This window comes from Amphibalanus amphitrite, unplaced genomic scaffold (genome assembly GCF_019059575.1).
Source record: "Amphibalanus amphitrite isolate SeventyFive unplaced genomic scaffold, NRLGWU_Aamphi_draft 000023F_arrow, whole genome shotgun sequence".
Lineage (NCBI taxonomy): Eukaryota > Metazoa > Arthropoda > Thecostraca > Balanomorpha > Balanidae > Amphibalanus > Amphibalanus amphitrite.
Window position 1 is genome coordinate 740,025 of NW_024881519.1, and position 21,833 is coordinate 761,857.

Here is a 21,833-nt window from a genome sequence, read left to right on the forward strand (position 1 = left end):
AAATATGTATGTCATTGGAATCATACAGCACGTCATGAACTTGTGCTGTATGCGCTCTAATCGCAGCAAATGAGTGGCAGCCGCGCCTCCCCAAATAACACTGCCGTACTCGGCTATCGATCTCACGTTCGCACAGTACGAGGTGATAATCGCCTGAGAGTCACATCGATAGAGTGACCGGCCTCAGATCCTCAGATGTCGCAACCTTGTAACGCTCTCAGTGCCAGAGTAACTTTCACAGGGAGGTGAGACTTGCAGGACTTATTGTCCTTCAGAGGTCTTACAACTTGTATATCTCAGATTTTTCCTAAATGTCACATAAAGTCAGGTTCGTCACGTGACCTCACCTATAAGTCAATGGGGAAATATGAAAACTGTTATTTTGGTGCCAGGAATGATATTCAATTGTCTCAAATACAACGAATCGTTACTTCATGCTGTTGAGGACGGCTCGAGCATCATTCATTCTCATTGATTCATTCATTCAATCATGCTTCATTTAGATGCGCACGTCCATCAGAGGACTGCAATGCCAGATTCATGCGCCTCTGCGCGAGGATCAATAAAATCCAGATCAGTGTGACAAAGTGATCATGTAAAAGAAGAGAGAGAAAATTATTGTTCATGGTGGATTTTAGTGTTTTGTAAGATGCCGATTTTTACAATTAACTAATGTTCTGTTCTTCCTCTGTTCTGTACTACTTCAGTACACACATGGCTCTGGATGCGGTCCTCGCTGTATTTCTGGCCTCGAGCAACAGAACACCATAATGCACCACTCTGCGTCACGAAACCACCGGCCTCCCCGCACGCACTCGGCGGACTCCCCAGCACCAGACTCCCGGTCCCGCTGCACGATCAGCTGATCGCTCTAATGGACGGAGACAGCGGACCCTGGCGGACGGCGGCCGAACTACCGGAGCTAGATGTCACCACTGTACAGGCCAGCTCCCCGCCGTCTACATACTCCGCTGTGTCAAGAACATAACAATTCCTCTTCCCTTAGCTTTTTAAGTTCTGCCCCCTACATAATCCGCACTGTTCATACGATACTAATGCATTTGCGACACAACATACCCCGTTGGCACAGCGACAGTATCTTTCAGACCCAAAACTGATACGCGGAACAAAACTAACAAAAAACAATCCATGAACAATCCAACACTCGCCATTCACTTGACAGGTTCACGTAGATCCATACCGGTCCGGAGGTCGGAGTCGAGATCGGTCACGGAGCGCATACCGGTGTGCACCAGAAACCGACTGTCCCCCGGAGTCACCAGCTGTAGCCGCGGAGCTCGGAATAACCGCGTCGCCACGGTTTCCTTCCTCCGTATGATGACCTCCCACCGGCTTGTTCAGCTCTGCAGTAGGCTCGGATACGTTACTGCTGGCGTCTTTCTTCCTTTCTTCTGTTTCCATATTCCTTTCGTCCTTCTTCTGTTTCGTTTGTTCGTCCACCTTCTCTGCTCGATTTGTCTTCTTTGACCACTGTTCTGTTTGATCGGTTTCGTCTTCTCTTCTTCCTTCGTAGTTTCTTTCTTCCTCCTCTCTCGGTTGTTTCGTTTGGCGTAGTCTTTCTTCTTCTTCGTTCAGCTTTCTCGGTCTTCTGTCTTCCTGGCTTTCAGCTTCATTCTTGCTTTCACGACCTCGTATGTGATCGATATGTCGAGTGAACACCCGACCATCATCCAGCTTCAGTTCGCACAGCTGACTGCGGACGGACGTTACGACTGCAGCATGCCACCTCGGCTCTCCTCTTCCCACTTCCGAGACGTACACAGAGTCACCAATCTTGAATTGACGAGACTGTGCCTTCTTCCTCAGGATTTGCTGGTCTTGCTGAAACTCGACTGTGCTTCGGAGGTCTGGGAAAACCAGATCGAGGTGCGTTCGGAGTTTCCGGCCCATCAGCACTTCAGCTGGCGTCTGCCTGGTTGTTGAATGCGGCGTCGTTCGGTACTTGAACAGAACGCGCGTCAGCCGAACTTCGAGTGTGCCTTCCACATACTTCTTCAGTCCTTCTTTCACCACTTTTACTGCGGCTTCCGCCTGTCCGTTTGGTGACGGATGGTACGCTGGGGTTCTCAGATGTCGAACTCCATTTGCTCGCAGGAACGCCGCGAACTCGCCACTGGTGAATGCGGTGCCATTGTCAGTTACCACCACTGACGGCAGTCCGTGCGTTGCAAATGTTACTCTCAGCTTGCTGATGGTTGCTGTTGCAGATGGTGTTGACGTCACATGAGCGTCGATCCACTTGCTGGTGCTATCTACAACAATCAGCAGCCATTTTCCTTCTATTGGTCCAGCGTAGTCGAGATGAAGTCGGGTCCATGGCCGATCTTCAAATCTCCATGGTCGCATTTCTACCGGCGGTGCTGAGCTGCGATGCTGTTGACAGCGCTCACAGCACTTGACAGTGTTCTCGATGGCGTTGTTCATTGCTGGCCACCAGACTGTCGAGCGTGCAGTCGCCTTCATCGCACCGATTCCAGGATGACCATCGTGTAGCAGCCGAAGAAGCCTGCCTTGCAGCTTCTCTGGAACCACCACACGGTTCCCCCAGAGAAGACAACCCATCTCGAGGCTGAGTTCTGTCTTCCGGTTCTGGAAGGATTTCAGTTGGTCCTCCACTTTGTCTGGCCATCCTTGAGCAACATGCGTCATGAGTTTGCTCAACACCGGATCTGTAGCCGTGTACTTGCGGATCTGCTCAGACTTCAACAGCGTCTTCTCCAGTGTCTCCAGCATCATGACTGTTTCTGCTGGTACTGGTGGCGTGGCATCATCCTCCAGAGGCAGCGGATTACGACTGAGTCCGTCGCTGTTCCGCTGTTTGTGAGCAGGCGAGTACACCAAAGTGTACTGATACGCTGACAGGATCGTTCTCCAACGAAGAATCCTCGGTGACGTCATCAGCGGTAGCTGCTTGTCTGGTCCGAGCAGAGCCAGTAGCGGACGGTGATCTGTCTTGATGGTGACGCCCGCTCGGCCCAGCAGGAAACTGTGCCATTTCTTCACTGCGAAGACGATGGCCAATCCCTCTCGGTCCAGCTGACTCCAGTTCCGCTCTGTGCTGTTCAGCGAGCGTGACGCATACGCCACTGGACGTTCTTCGCCTGCTTCATCCACTATGGAGAGAACTGCCCCGACTCCTACCGGACTGGCGTCAGCTGACACCACCAGCGGAGCGGAGGCTCGGTAGTGAGTGAGGCATGGAGCAGAGCAAAGTAGCTCCTTTGTCTTGTTGAAGCTGGCTTGTTGCTGTTTTCCCCACTCCCATACTTGACCCTTTTTTAGGAGTCTGTAGAGTGGTTCTGCCACCGTTGATAGGTTCTTCATGAACTTGTTGTAGTACATGATTAAGCCCAGGTAGCTTTTCAGTTGGTGAACATTCGTTGGTGCAGGAGCTTCTTTGATCGCCTTCAATTTCTCCTCTGTAGCATGGATCCCTTGGCTGTCCACTTTGAACCCGAGGTACTGCACCTCTGACTGGAACCATGAACACTTCTTTGGGTTCAGGCGCAGACCTGCATCATGCAGCCTCCTCAACACCTCTTCCAGGTTGCTGAGATGCTCCTCTTGGTTTTTTCCTGTGATACACACATCGTCGAGAAAGACTTCTACTGTGTGTGGTACCCCTGCCAGCAGACTCTCCATGTACCTCTGGCAGATAGCTGGGGCTGAGGAGACCCCATACTGCAGCTTCTTGGGCATGAAGAGGCCTTTGTGAGTATTGATTACCATGTACTTGCGACTCTCTTCCTGAAGCGGAAGCTGGAGGTAGGCCTCCTTCAGGTCCAACTTTGTGAATCGTTGACCACCCGACAACTGGGTCAGCAGCTCCTCAGTGCGAGGCATTGGATACCGTTCCAGCCTGCTTGCCTGATTCACTGTCAAATCATAGCTTCCACAGAGTCGGACTGACTTCTTGTCTGGTTTGACGATTGTCACTACTGGGGCTGCCCACTCTGAGTGTGAGACAGGCTCCAGCACTCCCTTCTGTACTTGTCGGTTGATCTCATCTTCCACCAGTTGCTTCATTGCCAGAGGAACTGGTCTTGCTTTGTAGAACTTGGCTGGCATTGTTTCATCCACTTGTAGTCTTGCTTCAAAGGTGCAGGTACTTGGTTTGTCTGAAAACAAGTCTGCATACTTGTTCATGAGCTCTTGAACTTGCCAGCTCCCTCCTTCCTCTGACTGAACCACACTGATGAGTCCTGTCAGATCCAGTTGGAGAGCAGAGATCCAATCTCTTCCCAGCAGAGCCGGACCATCTCCTTCCACCAGCAGTAGATCCAGGTCTTTTCTCTGTCCATTGATCTCCACTGTGACGTTCACTTTGCCCTTCACTTCCAACCGCTGTCCTCCATATGATCTGAGGATTACACTGGTGGGTTCCATCTTCTTACTCATCTTCATCTTCTTGAAGCTGAGGTAGCTCATGATAGAACGGGCTGCTCCAGTATCCACATCCATGGTGACTGGTTCATTTTCCAGAGTTACAGCCACTTGATATGAGGGTTGTGCCTTTTCTGCCATGTGATACATGTCATACACCTCTGGTGATTCATTCACGGTATTCACCTTCCTCTCTTCCATCTTCGTCTTCTTCCCTGTGTTCCTGCACACGGCTTTTGTGTGACCTTTCTTCCCACACTTGTAGCACTCTCTTGTTTTGTAGAAGCAGTTTTCACTCTTGTGATTTGAACGTCCACACCTGTAGCAGCTTTCTGCCTCACCTGGGCTGTGAGTTTTCTTCTGTTGGTTGTGCGGACCCTTGTTGATTCGATGAATCATCTCTGGCTTCTCTTGTACTCGATCCAGACTGAGATGTTCCACTTCTTCTTGTGCTTTTTCATGAAGTCGTGCAATGTTGACTGCTTTCTCAAGCGTTAGGTCAGGCATGCCCAAAAGTTTCTCCTGCAGCCTTGGATAACCACATCCAGCTACAAGTCTGTTTCTCACATGAATGTCCTTATCTTGAAATGAACATTTTCTTACTTGTGAGTGTAGACGAGCCACGAAAGTCTCCACTGATTCTCCTTGTTCCCTTTTCATCATCTGGAATTGAACTTCTTCAAACACTTGGTTTGACTTTGGCTTGAAATAGCGTTTCAGCTGTTCAACTGTCACTTGGAACACATCCAACTCTTCCTCTTCCACTGTTGGCAGCGTTTCATATATTTCTTGCATTTCTGGGCCCAAAAGATGCAGCAGCAGTCCCTTTTTCCGTTCAGGCTCAACGGCTCCTATCGCTAAACAATAGTACTCAAGTGATTTCATCCAAACTTCAAAATCTTCACCCTTTCTGAACTGTCTGACACTGGGCAAATAGGGCGCAGCCATCTTTGTTTACTTTTTCTCTGATCAGCTGATCAGCTGTTCACCTTGACCCCTACGTTCCTCCCCTTTTCATTTGAGAGTGGACTCGTCCAATGCCGGAGGCGGTGGCGGCGACGGCTCTCGTCTGGCGTGGTTCCTTGCAATCCTTCCAAAATAATCCTCGTCGCCAATTTGTTCTGTTCTTCCTCTGTTCTGTACTACTTCAGTACACACATGGCTCTGGATGCGGTCCTCGCTGTATTTCTGGCCTCGAGCAACAGAACACCATAATGCACCACTCTGCGTCACGAAACCACCGGCCTCCACGCACGCACTCGGCGGACTCCCCAGCACCAGACTCCCGGTCCCGCTGCACGATCAGCTGATCGCTCTAATGGACGGAGACAGCGGACCCTGGCGGACGGCGGCCGAACTACCGGAGCTAGATGTCACCACTGTACAGGCCAGCTCCCCGCCGTCTACATACTCCGCTGTGTCAAGAACATAACAACTAATATGATATCGCCATAGAACTAACACTCCCTGTACAGTACGTACACTGTTGCAGTACGCAACATTGATGAACAATAATTTTTGCGTAATTTGCATAACAATTTGGCGATAATCTTTGCCTTGCTATGGTGTTGCAGTTCGCAATGCCTTCAATAGAGGTAAGATTTTAATTGATTATTAGCTGAACCAACGGAAACAGTTTTAATTAACGTAAAGTTGATGTAGTAAAAGTGAGTTGCATCATCCGATTGACATGGATACTTCAAGGAGGCCGGTTCCGGCACCAAGACGATCGTTGAGCGCAAGACCGACGCCCACGCCCATGCCGAGATCTAGCAGCTGGCTCACGGTGTCAGCTGCAGATTCGTCATCGTCTCTTCGTAGAAGCTATGAAGAAGAGGAGAAACGACTCGAGCTCCTAGTACAGGAAAGTCAGCTCTCTCTTAAGCGACTACGGGAGAAGAAGGCCGCGGAATTTGTACATGACATCAATGACAATCATGATTTGTCGATCGCTGGTCCTGATCTATCCCAAATAGAGGACAATGCAAGAAGTTCTCGCCATACACCGTATGAACAAATGGAATATGGTGACAATGCAAGTTTGCGAATGGGCTCCGGCACCCAGTGCATCTTTCTCAAGGAGACGCTGAAACTCGCATTTACTGTGTTCAGTGGACAGCCGGAAAGGTATCCCTTTTTCCAGCGTCAAGTTGAAGAGGCGAGGAGCAGTGGAAACTTCACGGATCTTCAGATTCTACAGCATCTCCAGGACAAGCTGAAAGGCCCTGCCTTCGATGCCGTTCATGACACACTCCTCTCAGGCGGCTCCCTGAATGACGTTCTCGAAACGCTGGAGGTCAGATTTGGTAACCGGTTCATCATAACCCAGTCAGTGACGGAGAAGCTCCTGAGCGGGCCGAAAATTCGGAACGGAGACGTGGAAAGTCTGAGTGTGTTTTGCAGCAAAGTCCACAACACTATGTCTGTGCTGCAGGCCATTGGATACCAGGCAGAACTGGATAATTATCGGGCCATATCGTCACTGGCCGAGAAGCTCCCACCGGAGAGTCAGCTCGCCTGGGGCGGCTATGCCAGGGCAAGAATGGAATCCGGGAGCCAGCTGACCTGCCAAATCTTCTATGATTTCCTCTGCAGTCACGTGAGGGACCGGCAGTTCAGTGTTCCCAGAACCAGCAGTGGCGCTACAAAAACCAAACGTCATCCGATATTCGCCACGTCTGATTCCGTAGAGAAGGTGCGCCGGGAAGCCGGTCGGGGAAAACCAAAGGCGCGAAAGGTAGAATGCTACTTCTGCTCTGAAGACCACTGGATCGCAAGTTGTGACCAGTTTAAGCAACTCTCTGTAGCTGACAGGCGTGCCTGGGTGAAAAGGACGAAAGCTTGCGTTTGGTGCCTCAGTACGGGTCACCAGACATCAGCGTGCCGTCGCCAGCGGCCATGCGGCAAGGCTGGTTGCTCAGAGGAGCACCATGTCCTCCTTCATGATGACGTCACAAGACCGGACACCAGCGGAGTTATGTCAGCAGCCTCGCAGCCGTGCCTCGTGCTGATGAAAACTGTGCCGGTTGAGCTGAGCGGGCCGGCTGGTAAGAAGCTCTGTCTCGCTTACTTGGACGAAGGGAGCTCTCTTACGCTGATCTCCCAGAAGGTGGCTGAAGAACTTGGACTGCACCAGCGTCCACGCAATCTCACGATGAAGACTTTGACGGGCGTCACGAAGCTTAAGTCGTCACTCATTGACGTGAATATCTCGAACGTAACGACGGGAGATACCTACTCGCTGACAGACGTCTACACGATGATGTCGTTACCTCTCGAAAAGGAAGCGCTCGGAACGACAAAACTTCGAGAGAGGTACGCTGAAGTGAAGGATCTTCCACACGTTGGCGAAGAACCACAGCTCCTAATCGGGATCGACCACGCGGAGCTGATTGCTTCACAGTCACTTCGGCGTCCTTCCAAGAACGGTCCTATTCTGCAGAAGACTAAGCTGGGATGGACACTCACAGGGCGCGTGCTAGACACCGAAGACTCCAGAGCCGCGTGGCAGGTTCATCGGATCGCTCAGGAGAGTCCTTCCCTGGAGAGCTTGGTCAAAGCTAACTGGGAGACAGAAACATTCGGCTGCAAGTATCAGTACGATACCCCTCGCAGCCCAGAGGATCGAAAATCTGAAGAGATTCTCAAATCCCAAGTCTACCACAACGGGGAGCGTTGGGTAGCACCCCTGCTGAGAAGGGATCGGGGTGAAAAGTTTCCTCCGAGCCGTCAAATGGCTGAAAAGAGAGCGTTGGCATTCGAGAGATGCCTGGACAGAGACAAACTCTCTGGAGACAACCCCAACGGCTTGGCAGGTCTGACAGAGGCAAAACTGCAGAAGATGCTGCGTAACGGTCACTTCCGTAAACTGACTGTGGAGGAGGCGTCACGAGAGCCAGACAACACCTGGTACTTACCTCTCATGGCCGTTAGGAACCAGAACAAGCCGAAAAAAGTGCGTCTGGTTCTAGACGCCGCAGCAAAAAGCCACGGAATGAGCTTAAACGATGCATTGATGCAAGGACCTGACCTGATGAACTCGCTGAGTGGCATCCTGCAGCGTTGGCGGGAGAAGGCAGTCGCTGTCACATCGGACGTGGTGGCTATGTTTAGCCAGGTCAGCATGGACGTAAAAGACCGCCCAAGCCTACGTTTCCTATGGCGTGGCTCACGACGCACCGGCGAGTTTGATGTTTATGAGTCACCAGTGCTCATATTCGGTGCAACATGTTCACCCAGCGTGGCCAACTACTGCTTCAGGCGAACAGTAGAAGACTTTGGAGATGGCGACTCTGTGGTGGCAAGAGCAGCAATGGAAGACACGTATGTTGACGACGTGATCACTGGGACGGACAATGAAGATGAAGCAGCTACGCTCATCAACAAGCTGACAACAGTCCTCAGTCGGGGAGGCTTTGAGCTGGGTCCTTGGGCTTCCAATTCACACGCAGTTCTCAGCCAACTCCAGCCTGAGCAACGGAATGATGAGGACATCACGCTCAATGATGAAGAATGTCACCGAGCTCTAGGCGTCGTCTGGAAACCTGGACAGGACATTCTCACATATCGAGCTCATGAGCCGCCAGAATCCCCAACGAAGCGCCTCATTCTGAAGACCGTCATGTCTGTGTATGACCCGATCGGTTTCTTGGCTGGCTGGCATCTTCGAGGCCGGCTGGTGCTTCAACAACTCTGGGATTACAAGCTCGACTGGGATGATGGTATCCCATCTGACATCAACGCAGAGTGGCAGAGGTGGACCCAAGAGCTGCGAAGAATCTGTGATGTACAGCTACCCAGGCATATCTTTCAGGGGCATCTGATCAAAGAGGTGGACTTGCACGGATTTTGCGACGCTAGTGAGAGAGGATTCGCCGCAGTCCTCTTCTACCGGTGGGAAGTAGATGGCGAAGTCCACGTCAGCTTTGTGGGAGCTCGAGCAAAGCTAGCCCCCACCAAAAGACTTTCTATCCCCAGATTGGAGCTTCAAGCTGCGGTGCTGCTCACTAGAATGATCTCCTGCGTGAAGAAAGAGGCACGAGTGGTGATCAAATCTACTCTGTGCTGGTCAGACTCAAAGAATGTTCTTGCGTGGATTCAGTCCAGCAGGCGAAGATATCACGTGTTTGTCAGCAACCGGATAGCTGAGATCCATGACGTCACGAGGCCGGAGGACTGGCGATACGTTCCCACTGCGCTAAACCCAGCGGACGCCGCATCGCGCGGTCAGAGTCTTCATGACCTGAGGCCGGAAAGCAGCTGGGCACGCGGCCCTGACTTCTTGTGGCTTCCAGAGACAGAGTGGCCTTGTAGCGATCATGTCGAACCTGATGTGATCCTAAAAGATGATCCAGAGACCAAAACAGTACTGGCGACAGTGCTGTCACTCGCCGCCACCACTGCCTCAGTTCTACCCGATCCAGATCGGTTCTCTCGGTGGACAGTGGCTGTGCGCGCTGTAGCGACAATGAGACGCTGGTTGACAAGCCGGCGAGACGGAGAATCAGGCGAATTCTCGGTAGAAGAGTTGACTGAAGCAGAACACTTATGGATGAAGTCAGTTCAGGAAGAACACTACTCGCAAGAGCTGAAGGACTTACGAGCCGGGCTGCCAGCTGATCCGAAGAGCACGATCGCGGGTTTGTCACCGATCCTGGTCAACGGTCTGCTCTGTGTGGACACGAGGATGAAGCATGCTCAATCACTGAGCCCCAGCGCAAAGCAGCCTCCAATACTGGATCGTCGTCACCGGTACGTTCAGCTGCTGATACAACATCTACATGAGCGGATGGGTCATCGGGCTATGAAGTTGTTCTCGCAGAGCTGAGGCAGCGCTGCTGGATACCGCACGCGCGGTCAGCAATCCGCTCTGTGGTGAAACACTGCCAAGTCTGTAAAAACCGAAAGGCTCAGCCTCAGTCAGCACAGATGGGACAACTGCCGAGGTCACGCGTGACTATGCTGGATGGTCCATTCGCCTCTACTGCGGTACATTATTTCGGTCCAATCCTTTCAACAAGGGGTAGGTCCACGGTGAAGTTGTGGGGCATTTTCTTCAGATGCATGGCGACAAAGGCGACCCACCTGGAGCTGACAGACAGCCTCGACACAGAGGCGACTCTTATGGCGATCTCAAGATTTCAGGCCAGGCGTGGAAACGTGAGAGAGCTGTGGTCCGATAATGGAACGAATCTTCGAGCCGCAGAAAAGGAACTCAGAAAATGCATTGAAAGCCTAGACCAGAACAGGATGAGAGAAAAGCTAGCAGTGAGCAAGATCACTTGGCACTTTTCTCCCCCCGCTGATCCGGAGGCCGGCGGTGTCTGGGAGAGAGGAATCCGCACGGTGAAGGAAACCCTAAGACTCATCCTAAAGGAGCAGAGGCCGAGATATGAAGTGCTGATGACACTTCTCTGCGAAGTGGAAAAGATCATGAACTCAACGCCCTTGACTCACGTTTCAGTGGACCCAGCAGATGATGACGTTCTGACACCGTTCCATTTTCTCATCGGAAGAGCGACAGCGTCATACCCTGTTGGAACGGAAGAGCAGGACGGCGACTTGAGGAAGAGATGGCGGTACGCACAAACACTGGCGGACCACTTCTGGCGTCGCTGGATGCGCGAATACTTACCAGCTATAAGCAGGCGATCGAAGTGGCTGAACAGCACGCGGAATGTGGAAATCGGTGATGTGGTCATCGTGGCAGATGAACGCCATCCCCGAGGGCTATGGCCGAAAGGCATAGTTGAAGAAGTGATGACGGGTCAAGATGGGGCGGTCCGATCGGCACGGGTACGGACCATGCACGGACATCTCCATCGACCGGTGCGGAAACTCGTCGTCCTCCCAATTATCTCGAGACAAGGCTCGAGGAGGCCGGGATGTTGAGGACGGCTCGAGCATCATTCATTCTCATTGATTCATTCATTCAATCATGCTTCATTTAGATGCGCACGTCCATCAGAGGACTGCAATGCCAGATTCATGCGCCTCTGCGCGAGGATCAATAAAATCAAGATCAGTGTGACAAAGTGATCATGTAAAAGAAGAGAGAGAAAATTATTGTTCATGGTGGATTTTAGTGTTTTGTAAGATGCCGATTTTTACAATAAACTAATATGATATCGCCATAGAACTAACTCTCCCTGTACAGTACGTACACTGTTGCAGTACGCAACACATGCACTCCTTGCAAGATCTGATGCTGCATTTTTGCATTGTTGACCTTGCATGACGTCATTTATGATGTCACTAGGGTCATACAAGTTTTTCGTCAATAACTCCCTATCAAATTGAGCTAGAGAGTCGACAAGTTCACCAATGGACTCCGGAAGACCTGCCGAATCGAATGATATGCGATATGACCCCCTTCGGCCAACTTCGTGATTTGAAGACCTCTGACCTGACCTTGACTCGAGGTCAAGGTCAGGTTGACCTTACGGTGGCCTCACCTAAACAAAGGTATACCATTCGACGCGCCTGAGCAAGGCGAACACGACAATGTCAAAATCGTGGTTCTGCGGCCATTTTTTGCGAAGTTATTTACCAAAAACCAAACCCGCTGCTTGGGTCACGTTATGATATGGGGCCTTGCCGGGCGAGATTTACGCTGTTTCATGATTTGTACAAATTGGTAGGGCATGATCGTTTGAATAAAAAATTGGTTTGGAAGCAATTTTCTATGGAGGTACACACCATTTCAATGTCCTACCCAGCTCATATCGTCATAAATTTCGACCTACCCTCAAAAGTATTCATGCGTTATTCGAGCAGCAATTAGACAAATTGCAAGCTCGCCACAGAGCACAAATCCTATAAGAGATATTCCTTATTTAAAACATATGCTCATTGGATATTCAAGAAGGTTGCTCCTAAATATTGTGGTTCTAGCTTCAAAAACATGGATGTTATGAATGCCGATAGGTTTCGCGAGGCTACACCGGCCGGATCGCCCACTGTGCACCGGAAGGTCAGGTCAGGTCATTGACCTTTGATGACCTCGGTTCACTTTTTCGAGTTTTACATGTTTCTAGGCTAGTTTTTGGAGCTGAATTCGAATTTAGCAACCATTTGAACATTTACGAAGCAGTTTTGGTGCCTTCGTAACATGTTACGAAGCTGTCAGAGGCTACTACGAATACCCGGCAAAATCCGTACTGGTTGACCTGACCTGACCTGACCCGACCTGGCCTTAATGCATGAAGACATCATCAGTGATCATAACTAACATGATATTCGTGATCAGCACCCCGAAAAACCCCATAGCAGCCACGTTTTACGACGTTCTAACAGGTCCCGATTTTCCCGACTTTTGGATCATCGGCTTCCTCTCGTCGCGGGCAGCACGCTCGTTTTTTCCACGAAGCTCTAGCTCGATCAGGGGCGAAACGGCAAGGGGGGGTCCAACGGACCCCCCCCCCCCCTATACGTTCGTGGCTGGAAAAACACCAATACGGGCGAGGGTTAAATGATCGTTAGTCTCCAACGTTTCGTTTGAGCCCAAAAACACGTCTGTATCTCACATAGTTTCTTAGTTATGAGCCCTGGCCAGTTTTGGTCCCGAGTTAAAACATAGTGGGGTGGTCTGGTGTGCTGCCTGTTGGTGTCCGGTGGGGTCGGGAGATGCCAGCGGGGCGCGGTTGGTCTGTCTGGTGTGCTGCCTGTCCGGTCGGCTGGTGTCACCGTCTCCGTGTCTCAGGTACTTCAGCCGCGTCTGCGGGACATCATCGTGGCCGTGCTGCGGCTGCCGCAGCAGCGCGTCTCGCCGCTGCCGGAGCCGCCACACGCCGTGGGACAGCAGCACCTGAGCAGTGCGCCGGCGCCCCATCGAGTGCCATCGCCACAAGAAATGCGCCTGCACACCCAGCACATTCTGCAGCAGGCGCTCATCAAGCGCAAGCTCGAAGAACAAAAGGAAAACTTCCGCAAACGCCAGGAGAACAGGTGAGCTTTTCAGCGGCGTGTCGGCGGACAGGTGAGCTTTCAGCGGCGTGTCGGCGGACAGGTGAGCTTTCAGCGGCGTGTCGGCGGATCGGCACTATGTGGAACGCGCTCGCCGCGCGGCGTGACCAGTGGCGTCTTCTCCGGGGGCGTCGTTCTGTGTCGGCTGGCCCAGTGTGGTGCCGGGGGGCGCCAGACTGTCTGGGTTGGCACACTCTACTTGCATTCTATGGGCAAAATGACCCATAAAACATGTGTCGCACATAGCCCGTTCAGTGGCTACTTTGTGATAACCTTTCTTGACCGACCTGACCTTGAATTATTGTGAGCACTGTTTTGAGAGACATTGACATACTTAAAAATATAATCAAAAAAGTAACCGTACTGTCATGCAAGCGGCGCCATAAATTTAAGTGCATAGCACTTTTGCGCCAATTGCTTATGCTATTTATGAATTTTATGCTGTTCTAGTGTGAATAAATGCTCTCTCTCTCTCTTTCTCTCTCTCTCTCTCTCTCTCTCTCTCCTCTCTGTCTCTGTCTCTGTCTCTGTCTCTGTCTCTGTCTCTGTCTCTGTCTCTCTCTCTGTCTCTGTCTCTGTCTCTCTCTCTCTCTCTCTCTCTCTGTCTCTGTCTCTCTCTCTCTCTCTCTCTCTCTCTCTCTCTCTCTCTCTCTCTCTCTCTCTCTCTCTCTCTCTCTCTCTCCGGTCTCCGGAGAGAGAGACGGAAAGACTCCGGTCACAACTGTCGACTCGACCGACTCCGACTCCGACTCCGACTCCGCAGCCCTGGCGTGGGATCTCGGAGATCTTGGATCCAGCTATCTTGATTTGACGTGGGATCCTGGGGATCTTGGATCCTACAATTTTGATTTTGCGTGGGATCTTGGAGATCTTGGATCTAGCAATCTTGATTTGGCGTGGGATTTTGGGTATCTTGGACCCTACATTTTTATTTTGCGTACGGGATCTTGGGGATCTTGGATCTTGAAATTATGATTTTGCGTGAGATCGTTGTTGTTATCTATATAGTTCGTGTTGTCTATATTAATGGCTATCTTTGTTTTTGAAAGGGGCCATTTATTGGGGCTTCAGAAGCGGTGGTTCGCTTTGCCCCAGTGGTCCACTTTACCCCACTCTCCCTTATATCCATATTTCTACATCGTTTTCGCATGAATTCTATAAAAAGGGTAGTTAAAAGTGTCATAGTCAAGTTTTATGAAAATAACGACATCTTCTACCTGTTTTTTCTGCATCCCCTCCCAACGCAACATGGAATTAGCCACACTGGGGCATGGCCTTTGACTGTGACTACACCTACACTAACTTGACTTGGTGCTGACTGACATGCGTCTGTGATTGAACGCACCGGCGTGTGCCTGCCAGGAAGTGTCTGTGACGCCACGTTGTCTCTACAATAACATGTACTGGCGTGCTGCAGGGACAAGTGTGCGCCGCTGGACGGCGACCGCCGGCGGCAGGCCAGCTCCACTGCGGCCTCGCTGGCCTTCACGCCGACGGCCGTCATCCGCAACATGAAGGCTGAGGCGCGCAGCTCGCCCGAGCACCGACCCAAAGGTAGTCAGCCGTCACCGCTGCCCGAGCACCGACCAACACATGGGGGCTGCGGAGGTCCGGACCCCTTCTCCTGGACCCCCCCCCCCCCGTAATTAAAGGGACCCTCCCACCTTAACATTAGATTTGAGTTGAGATAGCCAAAATGAGGTCCCTGGCTCACAATTACCGGTTTCGGCACTCACAACATCGAGAAATGCCTTAAATCGGAAATATTGAATTTCAAAATTGCAGCATTTTGATTCAGAGGGGCTAATGCATAGGAATACCCCTCTGAATGTGTGACGTCAGCGCAGATGTCTAACGATTTTTAAATGTTTGACTAAAACGTTTTGTAGCACGCGGTGGTATATGCTGCTTTGCGCGCAACAAATGCCGCACTTTCAAATAAAGTCGCTAGGAACAGCGGAGATCCCAAAAAGTAAACAAAAGTAAAAGTCTAATATCTTGAAAACCGGTGAATATTTTTCGATGAAATTTGGTAGATATTCGTTTTTGCTCTTTCTGAACCGAGCTACCAGGGGCGGCGCCACGGGTTTTCGATAGGGGGGGACGGGGACGGGGGCTTGCCTGACCGAAAATCCCAAAAGTAGATACTGATCGTGTATGCAAAAACAAACGAGGCACGTAACGCCGCGAAACTTGGCAAAGCCCAAAACACATCGAATGGTGCATCCCGTTTCCAAACTTAACCTAGGACACCTAAGATCGATCACCTTTTCAAGCATGCTTGCCTCTGCCTCTAAATCAAAATTTGCAGTCTTGCCAACTCAAAGCTGGTTTCCTACAAGCTGCGAATTGCTTAGGTATGAGTAGCAGTGTCAACTATTCTAACGTTTCGTACTTTCAAATTTTCGATCTTACGTCTGGTCAGCTTCATGGCTTCACCATAGTCATGGAGGAAAAGTGGGAATGTCTTCTGCTCTGACAAGTGCGCCAAAACTGCAATATAATTTCAGAATCATGACATCACCACCTGATCCATGTATGCAACAGGCAGGGTGCAGCTAATGGCTAGCCGTCAGTGACTGGTCATGTCATCGGTGGTCACTCAAAAGGTCATGCTAGGTCATGGAAGGTCACCAGCCGTTATTTGATCACACTTTCTGATGGATTATACTTACCAAGAGCTTCGCGGGAAAAACGAGCGCATGCACCGTTGAAAAAATTGAGTGAAAGGGTCTCAGGTCCGGCGACCTCTGCAGTTGAAATGCCCCAGGGTAGGATTCCGGTCCTTGTTGATTAACTTCGTCAAAAATGGCAGTAGAGCTGTGATGTCGGCACCATTGTATTCGTCATGATCGAGCTGGCACGACCTGCATCGTTCTCATATTCACCCTCCAATCGTAACAACTACAGCAGGGATTGGCAAATGGCGGGGCACCCCCTTTGGGAGGTAATGAAGGTCCCTGGAAACCTCATCCCTCATCTCTTTAGCATTAGTGGCTCTCCTTATGGAACAGGTTTCTTGACTGGTCTGTTTCACCCCAGAATTCAAAGACTAGTCAAGGTAAAACCGAGCGCACCACAGTGAGCACAATTTGATAAGCTGGTGTATCTCAATTTTCATGTAGAACCTTTCACGTATCACGTACCTATAAAACACTTTCGTGCACTCATGCAAAAGCAACTGCCATGTTTCACCAGCTGGTAATGGCATTTTCACAGCCGCTGACGTAAGAAGGGGAGGGGGGCTCGATTAGACCCCCAGCCGTGTGGCCGCCGACCGAACTTAGTTTTACAGAAAAAAAAACGAGTGCTATCGAACCCCTTGACGAGAGGGAGCCGATGCTACCCAATTATAAGGTCTTGGGCTACTGCGTGCTTTTTTGGTCCTGCCTGTGATCTATCCGAACACTTCTCCCCACAAGTGCTGGGGTTAAATGGCATAGATTTCAAATGGTTCCTGTGGTAGACTGCCATGCTTGAATTTGACTAATTAGGAATGGAAAATATCCATATAGTAACGGAAATATATGGAATTTCAGTAAACTTGGTTTTGTCGGCAATGAGGTCTGGCAGTGGGATGGGGAGTTAATAACCCTGCCTGGCGCCCCAAAAAGGGGAGGGGGCACGATCCCCGAGGCCCTGCCGATCACCTTATAACTACAGGCATCACAGCTCCACACCTTTTGCAGATGGCCAGAACCCCCTGCGATACATCCCAACAGCAATCTTTATTCAGAACCTGCCTTGATTAACCAACGATGCATTAAATGCGACGGATAACTCTACAATGCATTATTATCAACTATTGAACGGGCCTCGCCGATAGGGGGGTACTGTACCCCCCTAACTTTCGGTAGCGGGGGACCTGTCCCCCCCGTCCCCCCCGGTGGCGCCGCCCATGCGAGCTACATCACTTTCATGCCAATTCATTAACTTTTTTGAATGTGGGAGATTCCCTTTAAGCTGGAGGCACAGACCCCCCCCCCCCCCCCTCCGCCAATATTTCGGATACCAATAAGCTTCGTTTCGCGTGAAAATGACTAAAACATTTACAATATTCAGTTAGACTGATTCTGTTATTGACATCCGTTACTTATACTGTTACTGTTACTGATTCAATTATTGACATCCGTTACTGATACTGATACTGTTACCGTTACTGTTACTGATTCAGTCATTGACATCCGTTACTAAGGCGAGCGGTCGGGTCACCGCCGCTCGCCGGGCCAGCGCCGCCCGTGGCGGGCGCCGCAACTACGGATCTCCAAATATAGGAAGCTCCTATGTATCGTGACGGACGAAGCGGTCAACTCTCGGCGCTCTACAGGGTGTTTCAAAAGTAACACGGTTTTGAACATCTCCCATTTCCTACCTACATGACCTACACTGAGAAAAAAAATGTTCCCTTTTAATACCCTTAAGGGACTGTACCAAAATGTACCTCGCTGGGGTGTCATACGGGTGTCGATTTTGACACCCGTTAAGTGTTACTGGGTGTCAACACCGGTGCAAGACACCTTATCAGGTGTTTGCTAAAACACTTTGATGGGTGTCATAGCTGACGCCCGTATAATACCCCAGCGATGTATATTTTGGTACAAACCCATAAAGGTGTTACGAGAGTGTCAATTGGATGCCAAAAAAGGTGTCAATACACCCCTACATTAATTGGCTCACCACATGAAACAGGTATATCGCGTACTACATGCATGGCATTCCTATCTTGTGTACAACAACAAACTGTTGCAGAGGTTCTTTTATCACACATGTCGCGTGAAATTATGGGTTGTGATGATTATCTTATTTAGGTCGTGCAAAAAGAGACAACAATGGTTAAGAAAACTAGGGTTACCCGCGTGCTCCGCAACGCGAAGAAGGGTTATTTTTGACCCGTGGGTATTGGGTTGGTCCTGTGTCGATTTGTCTGGTATCCATTCCGTTCGATTGCTTTTTGACGGCCAAACATTTTGTAGCGAAACAAAAAGATCCATCACATCGAGGTGCCCGTGTCGTATTATCATGCGTTTTACTTTTGAATGATTGGAAAACTGACGTGAAGTCTTTTGAGGGCCATCAATGAATTTCGCTTAAAGGGAGATTATGACCTTTTTCCACAAAATCTGAGTTAGGACCATTTTCTGACAAAACACAACAAGTTATAATGTAAATTAAAACCATTTTGCTCAATTCGGTACCTTGCCGCAAATATCTCAACTTGAAGTCACGTTAGCGGGGAGCGCTGAAAATGACCGTTGAATAAGTACTTACATCACTTTTTGGTACTTGCATGTAATTTTGTAAAATGAGCGTATTCCTTACATTTGATCTTCATCACATCTAGTTAGTTAATGGTCGTCTATAGTGCCTTCAAAAGATATTCATGGTTTGGGGGTGGTTTATGTCTAAATTTACGCAACTATTTTTCCTGTTCATCATCTGTCGCCATATGCTGCTATTTTAGTAGCAACGACTCAATTTTGAATCGGTCCCGCCGACTGCACAATAAAAGAAGATAGATACAACACTTTTGCGGCATCACTGAAAAACTTATGCAGTACTGTTATCAAAATTCTCATAACACCGTTCGACAAACCTGAAGTCTTTTTGAAATAAATATGCTTGTATTTTTCACTTCAGGCTCTGAGGCCAAAATAATGAATTTCGTAGTCGCAATCGCAAGATTTGGCTGCGTTTCTGGCGCATGCCATTCATTTGTGGCGCAAAATAATACTTGGAAACAAAGAAGAGTAGGCACTATGTACCCCCGAATTAGAATCTAATTAATTCTAAACCGAATTAACTCTAATTAAAATTAGAATCCTTACAACCAAGCAACGACAAGGCGATAACATAAACAAAAACCCAAGCGTCGCTGTTTGAAACAAAAGCGCCATATACTGCGACTTTTTATAGAGAAGGACAACGCATTTCGGTGGGTGTTACAGGTACTGCAAGTACTGCTTCTTTTTTGCAAAAATAAAAACCTTTTTCACATACGAAAATGTGCTAGGAAATTTTCATATTTTATAGAAACTACAGTAGAAATAGTATAGATGTCGAGTAATTTTTATTTAAGAAAAAAGAAAGCTCATTATCTCCCTTTAAAATGACATTGTAATAGTTTGGAACATTTACATTTAAAAGAATACTGTTGTTCATTAGGCAAAAATTAAGAGTGAATATTGGACAGAATTGAATGGTCTATCATATGGTACCATATTCAATTGCCAAAGGTATCAGCATCAGGTTATGCAGCAAAACCCGTTTAATGAATAAAGTGGCACATCATTGACAAACACCATTTTCTCCCGTGATTTGCACCACCTTGATTTGGATCAATCAGCTTTTCACAATTTTTCCTTGAGAGCCGGTATATTTCTCTTGCCAATAGGCGTTGTTTCAACTCGCTCCGTCTGACGGTCACCTAAAAAGAATATGAATTCCCAAATCCGTCCTAAACGTCAATTTTTCAAATAAAAGTGCCTCCCCGGTGCACGTGGCGCGTGCTATCCTCTGCAACGCACACCATTCGATAGCCCGTTCGATTCTCTACATGATGCTGTTTTCCCCGTGCCGGTTGGACCCCTGGTCACCAAGATATTGCACCGGGACCGGATCCGTGTCGGGCAAACTTGGCTGTTTTCGCCCGATTTCGCACGCCGATTTATACATGTAAAGTCTATGACGCGAATTTGCACTTTTTGAGCACGCGCCACGCGCTCACTATCGACGCGATCGAGTCCAGACCCCTCAAAGGCACGTCGCGCATCCTTGATCTATGTATAAGTTTTGCAAATTTCACCGCGCAAGGTGCAACGGTCTGGCCTGTAGTCCACGCAAAGCACCACCAAGTCGGTACCTCGACCACAGACAGACGCACCCACCACAAATAGTAAAGTTAGACAAGCGGCTCCGCCGCTCGCTTTGCGTCGCGGAGATATGGTTTGCGCATAATTGGCCAGTTCGAATAGTGAATGTTTCACGTTAGAGTGACTTCTAGAAGTCTAGATATGCGCAAAAGAGTGTTTTAGTGGTTAATTTGAGGTCAAAGGGGTCATTTGAGGTCACAGGGGGAGGGGCATTCCACGGTAGATCGTACCACTTTTTTCCAATTTGACATCCTCATCTCTCGGATTTTAATGATAATTGGTCTAAGGGGCTCTGAATCCTCCTGTGACAATTTCAGGCTTATCAGATGAGTAGTTTTTGAGTTATAGTGTATAGCATGCTTTGGATCTTGCGTTGCAGCGTCAAGTTTGGCGGGCTGTAAGACGGATAAGACGGATAATCCAAATGCCAAATGCTATACGGCATTGAACTTGCATTGAAACAAAGAATAATATGCATTTTTAAAATTTTGAAATATTAACTATTTTGATATATAACACCTCGACTTTCCTTTCATTTGCATTTTTATGCCTTTGGGATCAATTTTTTTAAAAACTTTATTTACTTAAAAACATTTTTGGATCATTATTAAGTAGCATGCAAAAATTAGGAAGGTGTTCTTTCTATAAATGTACTTATTTTGCGTCGGTCTCAAATTGTGATTTCGGAAAAGAGCCTACAAATGGCGTGGTAAAGCTGCCTAGTGACATCACTGGTTACTGAAAGTCCAATTGAAGTCATTTTTGCCTCAGGTTTGCATTGTTGACCTTGCGTGACGTCATTCGTACGTCACTAGGGTCATAAGAGTTTTTCGTCAATAACTCGATCAAATTGAGCTAGAGAGACAGGAAAGCTACCAATGGACTCGGGAAGACCTTGCGAATCGAATGATGTGCAATATGATCTCATTCATCCAGCTTCGTGGCCTGACCCGACTGTTAACCATCTCTGTGGCGGCGCTGTTTGTCCAGCGCCGCGCTGGTTGGCTTTGCCGCGGACTCGGGGCGGTCACGTGATGCCCGGGGGCTGGCTGCCGGCTGGGCCGCCCGGTCGGGGAGCGGGGCAAAATACACTGCATGGTGTGTCAAAAGTGGAAATAGCCGGTGCGCCGTCTGGCAACCCGGTAGCCCGCCGCCATAGGAAAATGCATGCTTTTTGTCGCTTTTTCGCTCCTTATGAGTCACTTGATCTAATTAGAGCTTAACTAGGAACGAGGCGGATCACTTGGACGTATTCGGGAGCCGAATACGTTGTTTTGGAGCCAATACCTCGGAAACCCTATCCGCCCAATGCGAGTTTTAAGAGTCTACAGGGTGATTTGTTTTACTTGTTAAAAAGTAATGAGGCCTAGTGGCGTTAAAATGCAAATATAAATTGCAAAATTATATGCCAGGATGACGAGCATTCTGGGACATTTTGATTTCATGCAGACACGATGTGAAGGAACGTCCATCGTGTATTTTACTTGTGCTTGAAGTTACTTGAAGTTACATTTTACTTGTGCTCTCACCGACACTAATCAGCCCGCCTGAGCACGTGTTGAACAGCGCCATGGACTCACATACTCATTAGGCGGA

General features: G+C 49.2%; 1 protein-coding gene across 1 annotated transcript in view; it reads left to right on the top strand.

Annotated features, from left to right (window-relative positions):
- The window catches only part of LOC122392460 (eukaryotic translation initiation factor 4E transporter-like), a 309,584-nt gene that overhangs the window by 266,756 nt on the left and 20,995 nt on the right, over positions 1-21,833 (top strand). The window contains exons 12-13 of the mRNA XM_043387322.1: positions 13,106-13,350; positions 14,786-14,922. Of these exons, the coding sequence (XP_043243257.1) occupies positions 13,106-13,350; positions 14,786-14,922 (382 nt within the window). The remainder of the gene's footprint in view (positions 1-13,105; positions 13,351-14,785; positions 14,923-21,833) is intronic.